This window comes from Fistularia commersonii, chromosome 16 (genome assembly GCF_037954325.1).
Source record: "Fistularia commersonii isolate RoL2024-O1a breed Wild chromosome 16, RoL_Fcom_v1.0, whole genome shotgun sequence".
NCBI classification, from domain to species: domain Eukaryota; kingdom Metazoa; phylum Chordata; class Actinopteri; order Syngnathiformes; family Fistulariidae; genus Fistularia; species Fistularia commersonii.
Window position 1 is genome coordinate 8,330,389 of NC_141299.1, and position 17,668 is coordinate 8,348,056.

The 17,668-nt window shown below is 38.0% G+C and overlaps 1 protein-coding gene across 1 annotated transcript in view; it reads right to left on the reverse strand.

Annotated features, from left to right (window-relative positions):
- Positions 1-11,027: 11,027 nt before the first annotated feature.
- lingo3a (leucine rich repeat and Ig domain containing 3a) overlaps positions 11,028-17,668 on the reverse strand; it is a 37,245-nt gene continuing 30,604 nt past the window's right edge. Inside the window, exon 2 of the mRNA XM_086162193.1 lies at positions 11,028-15,962. Coding sequence (XP_086018319.1) covers positions 14,072-15,904 — 1,833 coding nt within the window. The 5' untranslated portion in view covers positions 15,905-15,962 and the 3' untranslated portion in view covers positions 11,028-14,071. The remainder of the gene's footprint in view (positions 15,963-17,668) is intronic.

Consider the following 17,668-nt stretch of genomic DNA (forward strand, 5'->3'; position numbering starts at 1 on the left):
AATTTTTCCCACTTTAGTAACATTATTCAGTGTGGTTTAGTTGCTCAGACAAGATGTCTTCAATTGTATGGCAGTCAGTGGCATTCTGTGGATGCATTGGCACAAAATATTATTATAAGATAATATTAATTCTATATCCGGATTTATAGGATTTGTGAAACCTAGAAGTGGGTGAGAACAGGGCCAAAGATGCCAAGGGTCTTCTACCATGGCTTGTTTGCCCTTTGCCGCTGTATAGATTCTAAGGCAAGGGATTTAATGTCCAAAAAATATTGCGAAGATCTTACAGAAATAAAAGGCAGAGAAAACATAAAACCAGAAGACACCACGCCTTCTGAAAACATGCACTTCTGATTGATTGTTGTTTGTTTTAAAGTTAATGACAAGGCTCACTGCACAACTCACAGCTTCCATGTCAAGGTCAGGTAATCTACAGGCAAGTGACAAGAATAATCTCTGGGTTTGAAAAGCAACTAATGACTTCTAATGAGCTTTTTAGAGATTCCGTACAATGCCAGTGCCATTTTACAAGTGGTATTAGAAAATTAATTATATTGCTCACCTTGCATGATGTTACATTAAAAGAAAAAGTTCAGTGGTTTAAACAGATGAGCTTCCACAGCTTCAGTCTTACTTGGGCAAACCTTGGACATCAAAAAGGCCTTTGGACATAATAGAGTCAGAAATGCAAGTAGTGAATCAAGCAAATCATATAAAATATAACTATGGATTGCACACCTCCTTTGGGGCAAACAGCTTCCTGTTTTGATTCCCGCTGAGGCTGTTCTATGTGAAGTGTGCATGATCTCCCCAGAAACATGAACTGAAGACTCTAAGCAGTCCAAAAGAGTGAACATGAGAGTGAAAGGTTGTATGTCTTAGTGATCGGCCCTGTGATTGACTGATGACAACAATTTCCTTCGGGATAAATAAAGTTGTTCTCATTCTCATTCTCATGACTAATTGTGGGTGAAGGGTTTATTTACATGAATAAATAATTCAGTTATAAGCGTGTCAAATCTGTGTGTCGAGTCCTTAAAGCTGATTGCATTGACTCATCTAGACCTCTTCATCATTACCATACACATCTTTGTCAAATGAGGACATTCCTCTGCTGCAAAAGTTTATGGATGGATGCAGCTTATTCTTATTTATTTGTAAATGTATGTATGTATGTGTTTATACCTGTGACCTGCATGTATCACAGGAACACTGTCAATACAACATGATAAAATAAATCTTCAAAGCAAAATCTTTCCTCTAAAAGTTCTAGCTTTCCTGCTTAGACTCAAAGTTTTTATTATCAGTGTATGACAGCATTAAAAAAAGGTACTCGTACTCACATATATTACTGCTGTATGGTTAATAGTGACCTTTAAGTATAAGAAATAATTGGTTGTGTTTTCACATCTACACATGGCCTCATTGCAATGAGCAGAGGGAACAGGGCACAAGGCACATTGAAAATGACTAAGATTAATTAGGGGTAGGTAGTTAAGTGTGCAAGTGGGATTTTTTTGTCGTTGTTTTTCATGTACACTTTACTATACTTTTACTACTTTACTGCTACCAGGTTGAAGCAATTCTATTATGAAATCTAGAAAAAAAAACTGCCATTAGGTTTACAATAGCATGAAAGGAACCCTAAATAGTATCACTGATTCTTAAGAAATGTAAGAACCAATGTGAATAATATGAGGCCACTATTGGTTGCTCATCACTTTTAGTATATTCCAAATTATGCATAGATTTTTAAAAAATGATACAAGTCTGTTTCTAAATACATCACAGCGGTGATGATGATGACGATGATGATGATAATACAATGAGAAAAACATAATCAACAAATATTATAATCACTACTAATTAAAGTTTCATGAAGAATAACAAATAACAGTTATAATAGAAGCAATAATAATAACAATTATTATTATTATTATTTGTTGTATAATTGATTGTTTTTAGAAATATTTTATATTATTATGTCAACATGAACAACAAAACCAATCTAACCAACCAATTATTACATCCCTTTTTTAAAAAAAAAACAAAAACTAAAAAACACAACTTTGGATCATTCAGTGTTCAATTTTAATTTCTACTTGTATTTTCATTCAGTCATTCAGTGTGCTTTATCATGTACAGAGGCTGGAGGGGTTCACTATCAGATGACTTCCCAACATTATTTATTTAATCGCTTTTACAACCTGAAATATCTGACAATATTCTGCTCCTTTACCACCCATAAAAAGGCTATTACTTTATTAGGTAAAGGATATTAACTTTTGCATGGGAAATCTGTGAGACTGCAATCACGGTAAGTAGGACAGTGGGCTCAAAGCTCACTTTATGCTGCAGCACCTGGGGGTTTGATGTAACCACATTCTTTTGTGGCAGATTTCTGCTTTTCACATGACTGTTTCCCCCGAGTCACCGGCATGTAAAAGTAAATTCCTGACATGACATGTTGTGCTACTGATAGGATTATTTAACGCAGTAAAACTACCACTCCATCTGAGCGATTCCTCCTCATCCCACAGGTCAGTGAGACACATCAATGTGCTCTGAGCCGAGCTTTGACTATGTTTACCTGGGAAAAATGAATATAGCATCAATTGATTTAGGTACAAAGGGTTACTTGAGCTCAATTTAAAAATATGGCTTGACAGACATTGATGATCACAGCCAATCTGCATTATGAAAAAATGTACAACACACCTAAAATATTTATCCTAGGTTGGATAAATATGTATTTATGTGTATATACACATAAATACACGAAAAAAGTATAAAAGTAATTTAATTTTATTCATTCATTTATTATTCTTTTATCATTTAAACTAGGCAAGTAATGAGGTTGTGGGGAGAACAAATATTTGATACACAGCAAATTAATTATTTAAGAATCATAATGGGATAGGGGACAAATATGACATGACAATGTCATTTTTTTTTTGTGAATTGATTATCTATTTAGAAATACAATGGAAATTGGAAAAGTATTATATAAAGAATTATCTATAATTATCTATTTGCCCGTGTTTAAGAGAACACACACATATGACACTATGCAGGTTATACAGGCTGTTGGAAATGATGATTGTCAAGATCTGAATTATTAAAAACTCAAAGTCTTGGGTTACTGGAAAGGTCAGTTTTTTGCCTCCATCCTCCCTGTGTGATTTAATTAAGAACTAAATGTTGAAGGAATTAAATCTATCAAATCCCCTGATCTAACATGTTGAATCTGTCCCCTATTTGATCCACAGGCCGTACAACCGGGAATTTGGTCTAAATTCCTCTTTTTAAGGCTTTGCTAAATATACTTGCTAAAGTTGGCTGTGGATGGGAGGGCAAAAGCATTTTCCCATAAGGAACAAGCTAATCTAAGATGATTTCCTAAGTGTTTGCCATTAAATATAAAATCAATTTCAGGTGCTTCTTCTATGCATGATTGATTTTTTTTTTTATTCAAAGTAAATTCGCAATAATTTAAATATGAAATAGAAGCAATTTCCTGGAATGGCAGTCCAATTAAAGGCTCAGCAAGTTGTGATGAAACGGCTCAGATTTCATATTCTTGATTTTTTTTTTATTCATACCTATATTTGTATTTAAATGTTTAAGATAAATTAAATTGAATCAAATCAAAATGTATTGCAGTCATTCATGGATTAAAAGTAACGGACACATTTTGAAACCGCAGTGGTAACATGCCAGGCTGCATTTCCTCAAAAGATCCAGCAGAGGAAGCTATGACAAAGAGACAGGCTGTAGATCTTAGATGACAAATAAAAGGGGTGACTAGAATAGAATAACAGAAATACAATAAGATAAGATAAGATAAGATAAGATAAGATAAGATAAGATAAGATAAGATAAGATAAGATAAGATAAGATAAACTATATTGATCTCCATAGGATAAAATCCTTTGTCACAGCAGCATAACAGTTATGATTCCAGTCTGGGCGTATTATTTTTTGAAAGCAGCAGGATAACAGAGCAATAAATACATTAATAAATTACTGGTGCCTTTCAGCTATTTTTGAATACCCCCCCCCCCCACTCTCACACACACACACAACCACACACATTCATTAATTATATAAATGGATTGTTCAGTTATTGAAAACTGTTCATGGAGTAATAAAAAAAAATATATCAAAATTTGCAATTATTGCAGCTGCCAATTATTTGATAAGAATTACAATTATGAATTGTATTTTTTGTAAAATGTAGATCATTATTACTATACTGCAGGTTGTGGAATATATGTCACAGTGCAAATTTAGAACACATGCTGTCAGTGGCAGTCTGATTCAAAGGAGAGCGCCAAGGAGGCAAGTCAACAGCATAACCTCTGTTATGATCAAGATCACACCTGAGTTAAAGGCAGATGTGGGCAGTTAGACTTAAAAAAAAACGTAAATTAACTTTAGTTTCGGAAAGGAAGAGGGGGCATGAGTGTGATAAAATAATGTGACTGCCCTCTAGTCAGAAAACACTAAGTATATGACACCTTTTCAAAGGAGAGTTGTTATAAGTTGTATAATGACATATCAAATCAACAAAGAGTGAAAAAAATCCCTGTTTGAATTCACTCGCACCTTTGGACCAGTGAATATTTGAGCATTTATTTGTTGAAGGTAAGACCTCAGGTTTGTGCTCACATTTAAATTTAATGAGAGTTTTAATGAATTATAAACCACAAAAAAGGAGCAATGATGAATAAATAAATAAATATATGTAAGGTGTTGTGATCTTAAGACCAGTTCAAGGCAGAAGGATGTGTCAGGTTTCAGATCAAATTTACAACTTTCATACCCCAGCAGTCGAGTCCTTGGTCAATAATGACTGCCAGCCATGCTGATGACCTACAGGGTATCTGCGGAAAGTGGGCTGAAGAAGGAGAGGAGGGAGGCGTGTCCACAGACAGAGAGGAGAGGAAAGGTGTCTAGGACTGAGAAACTGGACTTTGGCTGTTGGGAGAATGACAGGAGAAGCTAGAGAGATGGCTGACATGATGCAGAGGCGGAGGGTGGATATACTTTGTGGTCCAGGAGACCAGGTGGAGAGTTAGGACAGGATTTCAGGTACTTTATCATTCTGCTGTTTGAGAGGTGAAAGGAACTGCACACAGGCTCTTAACCCGGGATCCCAACAATCAGCCCAAACTAAAGGAATGTTGTAGAAGATGCTTGCGAGATCCACGATGTATGAAAGACAGCAATGCAGCATTAAGAGACAGTAGCATTAGGAAAAGTCTGGAGGCAGTGCTGGAGGTAACAGAAATGAAAATCTTGAGCATCTCTTTGGGAGTGACAAGGATGGATTAGATAAGGAATGTATCAATCAATCAAATGGACCACACATGTTAAACGTTTTGAGATTAAGTCAGACTTAGTTGGTTATGAAATATTCATAGGAGAACAGGTGAATATCTGGGTAGAAGGATGTTGAGTTTGGAACTACTAAGCAGGAGGCCTAGAAGAGATTGATGGTTAGAATGAAATAGGACATGAAGTTGGTTGGCGTCAGAAGTGGATGCAGAGGATAGAGTTAGATCAGACCTGGGAATTTTACATCCTGGGGGTTACATGTGGTCCTGTGGGTGTCCCTGTTTGGCCTACATTAATCAGAACATTAATGAAAAAACATTTATTCCGTTCATGTTATCATTGGTTTGGCCCTTCAACCCTTGGTTAGATGGAGGCAGGCGATAAGCTGTGGTGATCCATGAAGTGAACGGCTGAAAAAAGACAGATGGACAGGCTCGGGCAGAGATAGATTTGATCTGTTAAATTTCGATAATTTCATTTATTAGATGTATGTTGCTGATTATTTATGTTGTTGTGTTTCAGTTTTTATGCTTTGTTATGCTTTGCTTTATGTTTTTTATACCTCTTTATCCTACATGGATGGAACTACTATATTTTTCTGGTCATCCTCTCTCTTTAGAGTTTGTCTTCTTGGAGACTAAAAATACAGTAAATGTATAAATTAACTGGCACAACAGAGAAACAGTTGTTTGCACTGCCACCTTGCACTAATAAGGTCCTTGGTCCAATCTCAATGGTGGTGTTTCTGTGTAGTTTATATATTCTCGATGTGATCCCGATCAAGATGATGCAGCTCACTGGTAGACACATTATCATAGTCTACAATATACCTGGGCAAAGACCTGAATATTTTTAAGCTGATGTGCTTCCTCATGACCACAGAATGGGAAAATGGCAAAATATTTGTCTCTGATTTTCTGTGGTTTGTCATCATTTGACTGCGGGGTCAGATAATACGCCAAGATACCTCTCTAGGGGAGTGAGGCGGTGAAAAAGAAAAAAAAAACAACAACTCAACAGGATACTTCAGGATAACGTTTTAGGTAATAGACTGTGAAATTGTGGTTTGCAAAATAATTAATGCCTCAGTTACTCATGTGAGATATTGAGAGACGGGTTATTTTGCAGCTCATATATTCAGCATGAGATGAACCGGCAAATATGAGGCACTGTCTGATGTCCCGTTGCAAACACAACAGCTTCAATATTCATAGTATGCAAAATTAGTATATTTGAGTATAATGATCAGCCGTCAATCCTGTCAATGTTTTCATTCCAGCGATGTTAGTGCCTTCTGATGAGATAGTTGATAAATTACTATGTGATGCTTCTCTGGATATTTGGAAGCACAGGTAAAAGAAAATGCCTGATATTAAACATAGCTTGGGGGGAATTATGACTAAAATGAAACAAACTTCTCCAAATTCAAAAACATTTCATTTTTATGCTGTTAAATCACCGTGATCCTTTCACCTCGGTACCATCAGATTGTATGTGCGTGAACTTTATACTCTATGATTCAATGTTTATTGTTTCATGTCTATTGTGCACATTACTGTGAATATGCACTTCAATAAAATTATGTCGGTAATTTCATATCACCGTGGGATAGTGAGAAACATCTTTCCGTTTTCTCTATATGTCCAGTACATGTGGAGAAATTGAAAATAAAGCTGACTTTGACTGTTATTTACCATTCTCAATTTCAGGTTGTTTGTGTTTCTTGATCATGGAGTTTCTGAGAGAATCAGAATAGCTTTTATTGTCATTGCAGGACACAATATGATTGGTATGCTACTCCTTTTGGTATAGACAAAAAGCAAGGAAATACACACCAGTGTGCTATACAATATAATAAGCAATGAAATGAGATAAGGTGAAAATATGCTTCTTAAACAAAATGCTCTTATAGGCAAGCCAAATAGATTGCTCTTGAAGCATATTGTACTTGCAGTAATTATGTAGAAATAAATAAAAATAATACACTGGGAGTTATTGCACTAGAATAATGATGGGGAAAAAAATGAGTCCATAGCTGGTGGTGTGGCAAGTTATGTGGGGATTTATTTGTTGTGGTGGAGTGTGGCGATGGCTTTGGGAGAGAAGCTGTCTCTGGGGCTTTTTGTGCGGCTTTTGTGTGCCCTGGAGTGCCAGAGCGCCTCTGTCATTGCTTTGTCTGGGTTGTCTAGAAACCCATACTTTATAAATAGAAAAAGTAGAATTGCAAAAGAGATGAAGAAAAGAGAAGATTTGCATGTGAGGAACTTCATGCCAGCAGACAGGTAGGATGTCCTCTACAAGGACAAACGATGCAAGAACATCAAGGTAGACAAGAGGTCATAAAGAATTTTTTTGGGTGTTCCTTACAGCAGTAAAGACAAGGTCCAGTGCTGAGCTGGTGGCCACGAAGACCCACCTTGGGTCACTCCGGCGCTTACCAGATCAGCTAATTGCATCCCCATGGCTCTAGTTGGACCTCTAAGCCGTCAGAAGCCCAAATCAGCACCTGCAGAAAAACACCCGGTGTGAAAACATTCTAGTCCTGTGGGCCAACTCGCCATGATACACCTGGCTCTGTGTTTGCATACCTGCATGTGGTTTCTATAACCAAAAGGCTCCAGCCTCCATGATTTTCCAGTGCTTCCTCAGGATTTCGAGCTGATTCACTGTTGTTGTCAAACATGGAGTCAAATTTGAATTCTGAAGGCATCTCTCAGACAAGAAATTAAGAAAATAATCAAAGAAGTACCTGTAAGCAAACAATAAACATGAATTGCTCTTATAAAAAACAAACAAATTAATGTTAGAGGATTTAAAATTTGCAATAAAGCTATTAAAAAAAAAAAGTTAAATTGTTGACCCTGCCTGGCTGTCTGACTTGATCATTAGAGAAGAATCATCATTATTTCTATAATCCCCTTTTTGTGTCACTAGCCAAACTTTGATTATATCTCACTTTAAACATCACTTCGGTGAACATAAGATAGTCATAAAATCCACTTGTTTATATCATTGGAGGACTAGTTGGAAGGATACATTAGAAAGTCAGGCAAATTAGTATTACTCTAATTGTCACAAGTGCCATTTGATCTGTTTTGACAAAAACTTAACAGCAGACAAAATTATTATTTTCAACAGACTTACTCCAATGCATTAATGAGGCTTTGCATGTTTTAAAATTCTTAGTGATGCAAATCTGAAGGCAGTAATTACAGTGAGACGAATTCAAGAATTTCTGACAGAACGGCGGAGTTTATGGAAAAGGTAATTTATTTCAAGTTATTTTTGTTGTTTCTTATATTTTCAGCATTTGAACCCTAACCACAATGACCAACAAAGGGTTAGCTGTATTGTCCGGTCCATTTGCATCATACCTTGCAGTTCTGTTTAAAGTCTAAAATGATTGGATTTCTAATCCCAAGTGGGCTATGCTAAATAACTACACTAAAAAAATGTCCAGGGAATATTTAATCTTGGTAAACCACAAAAATTATTATGAGAATTTTGTTGAAACAAAGCATTATACGTTATTGCTTTTCCCACAAACAGTTAATCTGAATATTATTTCATATTGAAAAGGATGGCAGTAGGCTTGACAATCTTCTTCTTTCGGCTTTTCCCTTCAGGGGTCGCCACACAGTAAGGTACAACTTCAAAAATTGAGATTGTGAAGTGTAATGCTGCATCCCCCAAAGTATTCCCACAGAGGAAGAAGCTGATTGTCACTCTTGCAGAATATTCACCCCAGAAAATGAATTAAGTTATTTGATCATATAATTCTGTGCACTTGAAATACAAAACTTACCCAGTTATCTATTTCTTTCTTCCTCTGAAGCAAACTGAGCTTAAATATTACAGGCTAGTTCTCTGCAAATGTAGGTGCATCATGTAAAGTTTAAATCCCCCAGTTTCTGTGCCACGAGTCTTCAGTTATCAGGGATATTGCTGTTTAACTCTGAACTGTTAGTTCAAACATCATATCACAGGTGAAAAGAAAAAAAAGACAATGAAAAGGAAAGAAAAGGACTCAAGCATCCCCTTTAATCAATCAATTAGTTGTATTGCTAGTAGTCATCTGTATCTTACCATCTGGTATGGGATTAAGATAATGTTGTTTTGAATACATATAAAAGGAATAATTACATTATTTCAAATAATTTGTTTCCTTTTATTTTCTTGCAGAAACTTCAACATCACTGAAATGGCTATAATACATTTTTGTTTAGTTCAAAGTGCCAGCTGCTATGTGGGGCTTATTATTTAGGTTAGCCAGATTGAAATGAAGAGAATTTCTTTGTAGTTCCAAAAAAAATATGGCTGCAACTGTATCAGTAAAAGATTAAGGTCAAAATACGGATCCTCTTGGCGTTTCACCAGTAAATGAACACTTACCTGGAGGAACAATAACCAGAAATCCTCAGAATTTCACCGAGTCCACTGAACAAGGCTTGTGTTCCCCTGTTGATGTAAGTGGATTATGCAGTGGAACTGGATGCCTGCATGAGCTCCAATATAATGTGTTATGTAATATTTTTATTGTTGGCAAGTCTTTATTGCCTTATATTTCTCAAAGCAGCAACTTGATACTGAGAAAGATATGAATATGAGCAGTAATATCTATAATCTAAACAGGGTTATGATCACATATTGTCTTTGTTTAGAACATTTTCTAGGTTTCAGGTTTCTGTGGCATTGAATTTTGAGAAGTTTCTCAAAGAAATGTTTTTATGGCTCCACAATGGGAATCCAAATGCTAAATGAAATGACATTTTAAGGCCAACTAATTTCAACCCTAATTAGTTTGTAAATGCCACCGATAAAAAAATCCTCATGGCTAGAAAAGGGAGAAATTCACCAGCTGTTCTTTTAATTGGTATAATTTTGATGAGAAAAAGAGACTCAACTTTTTGTTTCACAACAACATTCCATTATGTCATCAACAGAAACACGATTTTAAAAGTATCCAAAGAGGCCACATCCAACAAGGACTCAATTAACAAAGGACAGCCAAGTCATCTGATTTTGTGCTTCCCTGTACACACTGGATGTTCACAAACCTACAGGATCACATCTCAAGCACTTTTAAACGTCCTCTCAGCATTTATACTCTTCAACAAATATTCCAGAAATGTAAGAACTGCCACATAAACCAGCTCAAGACAGCAAAATATTACTGTAAGTGATGATGAGATCCAGTCGTGTATTTACAGTAGTTTGGCAGCTGTGAGAACTACAACTGAGGGCTGGACAATTTAGAACGCAATAACTTTTTCCAGTATTTCTGCCTACTTTAAAATACAGATTTTGGAGGGGAGTAACATTTTATACTCACAAAGTGAGAAGCAGAGTTTGAGTCCATGGACTTGAAGAACTGCTCAGTGACTCAGTTGATCTGTTGATCTGAAAAACCTGATAAAAATATCACTTGAACCTTTATTTTACAGTCTGCGTAATGAATACATGATTTTGCATGTTAAAAAAATGATTTATGATCTCGGAATGTTCTGATCACAAGTATATAAGAATCTAATACAACATGAAAATGTCACAGGACTTGAACATTCTTTTGATTTTAACTTCCTACATGAACCTTTACATAAAAGTAGATGTGATTTAGCTGTTACAGGAAAATCACGAAAAAGTTGAGACCAGGAAGCCTAACATGTAAGAAAATGTGAGCCCGAGACTTTTTTATATGCTCAAAAGTATTTTATTTTTGTCATTTGTATTTTGTTTAATGCATATTAAATGAACAATAACCCTTCTCATACAGTACATTAACTAGGCTTACTGTATAATCCACTGAAAAGGGAATTATGACAGTTCATTGAGTAGCGATAGCACATTAATCGATATGACTCAACTGAATAAAACCAGATTAAATCCATGGAAAAAGCTATTTTCAAGTAAAATTAAACTAAACATTTTCACAGTGACAGGGTCAAAAGTACAGTGTCGACTCTTTACACCGATGACTGGCATTGAAAAACCAAATGACTGCGATAAAAAAATGTGATAGTGGACAAGACATCATAGCAGTTAATATAGCATGCTTTATAAATAGTGTGCTGCTTTTCTCTCTATAAAACAATGCTATACAAAAACAGTTGCACAATTTCAAAACACAGTGGATTTGATATTTACAGCTTGAAGTCAGCAAAGGTAATATTTAAATTACAACTATGTGCATCTCTAAAATGGAGAGGGAACTTAATGGTGCTGTCAAACTAGTCCATGAAACTCAGGCCTAATGTTAACATAAATGATGTCTCTACTGCGTTTGAAAAGAATTGTGTATAGGTGGGCACATAACTTGCCTCAGTTTGTTTTGCAGATCTGAGACAGTGACTCAGTAATTGTTCCTCCTGTAATCTACACCTAAGTTTTATCGTTGAAAGAAGAATAAAAATCTTAAGATACGGTCTGCTTTCAGTAATAAATCAAGTGTTGCTCTTGCAATTATGTTTAAGTCATTATCATTTATAGCCAGCAGATGGCAGCAGAGTAGCGTTAAGTATTTGACTGGACAGCAAGTATTACAGGTGTCCTGTCTTTTCTCCCAGAAATGGTTAAAATGAAAAAAAACATATTGATCTCTATCAAATGACCATTTCAAGTCGCTTGAAAGTAGGACTGATGCCACATAAATATTAAGACACACATTCTGACAAAAGAGAACTTCCCCAAGAGCAAAGAACTGAAGAATCCACTCTAATGAGGGGTGAAACATCTTCAAGCAAAGAAAATAAAGTCCAGTTGCCACGACAAGAAGATTTTGACAAGAATTCACCATGACCTGGATGACTGAGAACCTCCACAGAAATGTCTAAGAGCAAATATAAACCATTGTTTTCTCATAATATGAAATCATTATCCAAGCAGCGTTGCTCAAACAGGCAAATTCACAAATCCTGTTAGTCACAGCAAAATGCTGAATAGGTGATTCAGACTTGAATTCAAATGGTCAATAGAATTGTTTTCTACGAGTACAAAATGTAATGCAGGTGTCTAGCTGACATCTGAAGTTTACATTCAGAAAGCTTAATTATTTGCGATGGCAAAAAAAAACAAACATTGAAAATGGCTCAGGACAATATACATGCAGAAGAACAGACAGAATGGGACATTACGTTAAACGTAGCAAAAATTGTCAGCTCTTTCTGATGCAATACCAAAGTTTTGTTTCTCCTTTCCATTATGACCTTTGCTGCAGCCTGCAAGGTCTTTTAACACATTAGCATTTGGCCCAGCATGTCCTGAACGCATTGGGGTCCTGATGAGAGCCTACTTACTTCCTTCCCCTGCTGGTCAGCCCGGCTGCCTCCTTGTCACTTACAGCCAAAAATAGGCGAGTGAACTGCAACCTGATGGAAACGTTCTTTGTGATTTGCTGAGCGCTTGGAGAGTGGACATGTCTCAGTGCAATATCTATCAGATGACATGATTTAGTGATACTGAAAAAGTTTTGTTTATATCTGGACTGGATTGTGGTGATTTGAAAAAGAGTAATAATACAGTACAAAGGTAAACCCAGATCACTCAGCAATTCTATAAACAACAAGAAGTAAAATGTCAACAATTACAAAATATATGATACATCTTCTACATTGTGTTTCCTACCTTTGTGGTGAGTTCATTTTACAAATACTACATGTCATTCAAAGTAAGACGCAGAAACTGTACATGCATTCATCTTTAACATCTCGTATTTTTAGATGAAAAGAATCACTCTTCAACAATGAATCAGAAACAAACTGCATTCCAACTATAGCATCAGGACATGGAGGTCCCAATTTTTCCCCTTTTAGTGGTATACACAACTTTATTTACATATGACCCATGTCCACGTAATTCTTGCTGCTCTGGGCAACTCTCGATGCGGTCGATTTGAAGGAACTCTCTCACAGCTTTGCATTAACATTAGTATGAGATAATGTTTTTTCGTGTCAGCCTGGCAGTGGTGCAGAGAGTGGTCTTTTGGTTTTTAAGGTACTCAACAGAAATATACTCTCAAGCAAAGTTTGACTGCAAATGTGTTTAAATAGGCAGTACATAACAAGAGCTAGTCAAATATATTTTGGCGAGTCCATGGGATTCATGGAGCACTACCCTGTTAAAATTTATTCTTCAGATTGGGGATAAAGAGCTTACATCTGCTCAGATGAAGCACAGGCAAAGTGTTCAAAAGACAAAGGGAACAGCTTTTCTTGAAGTGATGAAGGGGAGTTGGCAAGAGCTTTGTAGAGCTTTCAGACCAGTGGGAGGAAGTGCTTTTGTTTCCTGTTTTTTTAACAGTGTATCCACAATTTTGAGACATCTTAAGAAAAAATCATTTTTTTAATGAGCAGTAGAAAATACATTTCGTCTCCCATTCATAAGCTTGTTTTTCAATGAAAAAACAACTGATTAAATGTAATGTTGTGTACATATATATCTTGCAAGCACAAAAATTAATTTCTGTGACTTGTTTCTTTGATTTTGATGTTTCAGAAAATCACATTTGGGTAAGAATTACAGTATAGGTAGGAACGGAGACCTTGTGATTAAATAGGTGGGCTTTGAATCCCTCAACATGTGCCCTTGAGCAAGGCACCTAACCAGCAACAGCTTCCCATGTGCTGCAGCTGTATCAGTGTTTTTCTTTACCTCCAGAATCCTTCGAGACACAGTCAGTTTCCCATCAACAGTCAATAAATTAGCCATACAAATGTATACAAAATGATCTGTAAAATCAGATCATTTTCATGTTAAATTTACGTGCCCCTCCCTGTCCTCCACTGGCAGCAGGTCCATCGACTTTTCTGAAAGAGTATTCCACTGAAAAATTGTTTTTGTGCTGTCCTCTACCACGACTCCACACAAATAGCAGGATGAAACAGAAGAGCACAACTCCTAGGAACATGATGCAGCCCATCGCTGTTGATATGAGGATAGTTTTGAGGTCAAGTGTAAATTTCAAGAAGACTCTGGTGTCATTCAGGTTTGTGTCATTAAGGTCTCCAGCATAGTAAGTACGGTTGGCCATGAGGGCAGCATCTAACGGCAGCCCACTAACTGTGAGCGTGGCAAAATAAGTGTCATTTCCACCAGCATTACTGGCAATGCAAATGTAGGTTCCAGTATCTGTGACCTGGGCGTACCGTATTTCTAGCGTACCTTCCGGTAATACAGTTAGGCGGCCGCTGCTCTTTGTGGTAATGCGGCGGCGCTGAGGAGAGATCCAGAATATCACTGGTGTTGGCTCACCCTCTGCTCTGCAAATGAATGACACCACCTGACCTTCGCGGGCAGATATTTGCTGCAGCTTCCTGTTACGGATTTTAGGCTTCTGGCAAGTGAAATGCTCGAAGAGAGCCGAGTCCGAGAAAGCATTGAGAGCCCGTCCCTGCACCTCAACAGGAGTCATGCATACCGGGGAGGCACCATCAAAGTTGAGAGTCTTCCTGCGTTGGAGTATCCAGAGCAAGCGACAATCACAAGCCAGAGGGTTCCCATCCAAACGCAGCGTTTCCAGAGTATTGACAGACTGAAAAGCCCCCTCTTCCAGTGTTACAAGGCTGTTAGTGGAAAGGTTGAGAAGCCGAATTTGCCTAAGACCACCCAGCGCATATGGCTGCACCATCAATAGGTTGGCATTGACCAGATGCAGCTCCTTCAGCCTGACAAGATCCCGTAGAGCCCAGGACTCTAAGACAGATATAGGATTGTAGGAGAGGTTGAGGTTGGTGAGATAAGCCAGACTCCGTAGAGCTGAGGTGGGCACAGAGGTGATGTTGGTGTGGGTAATGGAGAGCCAAGATAAATTAAGCCCCTGCAGACTGTGAGGCGAAATGTACTCCAAAAATGGCCAGTGATCAATCTCTAGCCCTCGGAGGTTCCCCAGCTTCCGGAAGTTCTGGTCCTCTAAGGCAGAGATGCTGAGATACCGAAGTCGCAAAGTCACCAAGTTATGAAGGTAAGACAAAGACTGGCTGGACACAGAGGTCAGGTTGCACCTCTCAATGATCAGCTCCTTCAATCCCACAAGACCCAAAAATGCCTTATTAGAGATATAAACCAGGTCGTTGTCTCCCACCTCCAGGTTCCTTAGATTTTTCAGGTCTTGGAAAGTGAAGTCCAAAAGAATTACAATCTTATTCCCACTAAGGTCCAGCGACGTTAGATTGGTGAGACGTGAAAAAGCCCCCATAGGGACCAGTTTCAGCTGGTTAGCCCTCAGTGAAAGTGACTGCAGGTTTTGGAGACTGGAAAAAGCATTCGGTTCCAGGACACTAATCATGTTCTCACTCAGGTCTAGCTTTTCGAGGCGAGGATACGGAAGCAGATCACCATGTTCGACCCAGCGCAGTTTGTTCCCACTTAGATCAAGGATCTTGGTGTCCAGCGGGATGCCCTCCGGCAACGCGGACAGGCGTTTACCTTGGCACGACACAGCCTTGAGCTTTGCGATGCACTCACAACGATGAGGACAGGCTTGGTTCTGGCTGGGCGACACCATAATCATCAGCAACAAGAACAAGACAGGCAGGAGCCAACCCTCCTCCCGGCCTTGGCTTGCCTTCATGGCCTTCCTTTCTTCTGTGTCCTACTTCTTTCTGGGGCTTTATCAGTGGGCCAAACACCTAAGAAAGACAGAAAGAGGGATTGTGTCAAATGGATGAAGAAAGGCCGGCCTAACATGGGAGAGACATATGATCAGACAGAGAGACATTAATTCAACTCACTTCCACTTCAACAGATGTAATCAAAAACTCGAAGTGCATAGAGTTACTATCACAATCTCTAAATGGCCTAATAAAATGGAGAATTTAGAGGTAGTGCTCCTTGAAAATACTCAAAGCACTGGATCTACATTCAGCTGTCTGCTAAGCTTAGAATACTTGACAGTGTCGTCCTCATCCCCGTGCTAGTGAACACAGCAAAGAAAATGTTTTTCTTTGTTTTTCAAGATAATATAATCCTATCTAAAGAGTGACACTGTGTTTGTTTTTTTTCCCTGCTGCACTGGGAGAGCTAAAGAATACGAGAATTTTTTGTAATATGTATGTGTGCTTTGAGTGACATTACAGTTTTGGGCTAATGCTCTTTGAAAATTTATGCAGAGCATAAAAATATCGTAAAACTTTGGAGTAAAAGAGGCACTCACCAGACGACTCAGTACATCAAAATGTCATCACATCATTGTTTAAGTCTCTCAAGCACAAAGCCTATCCAAAAGGGGGCTTGCCTAGCCTGACCTCGCTTCTGTTTTCTTCGGACAAAACTGAAATGCGTGCATCTATCCCTTCTACAGCTGGATATTCCCAGTCCAATGGTAATCCTCTTGATAAACCCATGACAAAATACCAACTAGGGGAAATAGTGATCTTGAAAATACATTCAGTTGCACCAGAATTGAAGAGCGGGTTGGACAGGCTGTGCACTCTAGAATAAAAAGTCATGACCCTTGTGACTTGGTGGTTCACACACACATTAGATGGCCCCTATATGTTATATTGTATAATTAATATGACGCATAAAATATGCATACAAACCAAAAAACACTGCAGATTCATTAATTGCAAATGCACACATATACATTGTAAGCACACAGGCCTTTTTGGCATCCTCACCTTCTCACGTGTCACGTACCTTCACTACATTTTAATATTTTATGTTCACCTCTACAGTAGTTGTGATCAAAAATGTATCCAGACAAAGAGATGACTATTTCCGATAGTTTGCCTGAGGCACAGCATCATCACCTGCAAAGCCCAGGCTGGCAAAGGTAAGCTCAAACTAAAATGAAAATGTTGTTAGAGATAGATTATATTATAAAATCGGTAAAAAGGAAAAAAAAAACCAACATCAAATTGCTATACATAAAGCGCATGATTCCCTCCCACCACACACACGCACGCACGCACGCACGCACGCACGCACGCACGCACGCACGCACGCACGCACGCACGCACGCACGCACGCACGCACGCACGCACGCACACGCGCACACGCACACACGCACACACACACACACACACACACACACACACACACACACACACACACACACACACACACACACACACACAGGTGACAAGGATCTGGCTACAATAGGCCCACAATTTTGCTTGATTTACAGTGTTCTGACAAGACTCAGAAGACACTGACACACAGATGCTTCCCGGTCACAGTCCTTACTGACACTGAAGCTGTTCAAGGGTCATTTCCACAATTGATCTTTTCTTTTACTGAAATCAATGTCCCAGCAAATCTATGGCAGGTTATTAGCCTTGCAGTCCCTGAATTATGTTGAATTTACTTTCAATAGATGCTCTCATCATAAAAA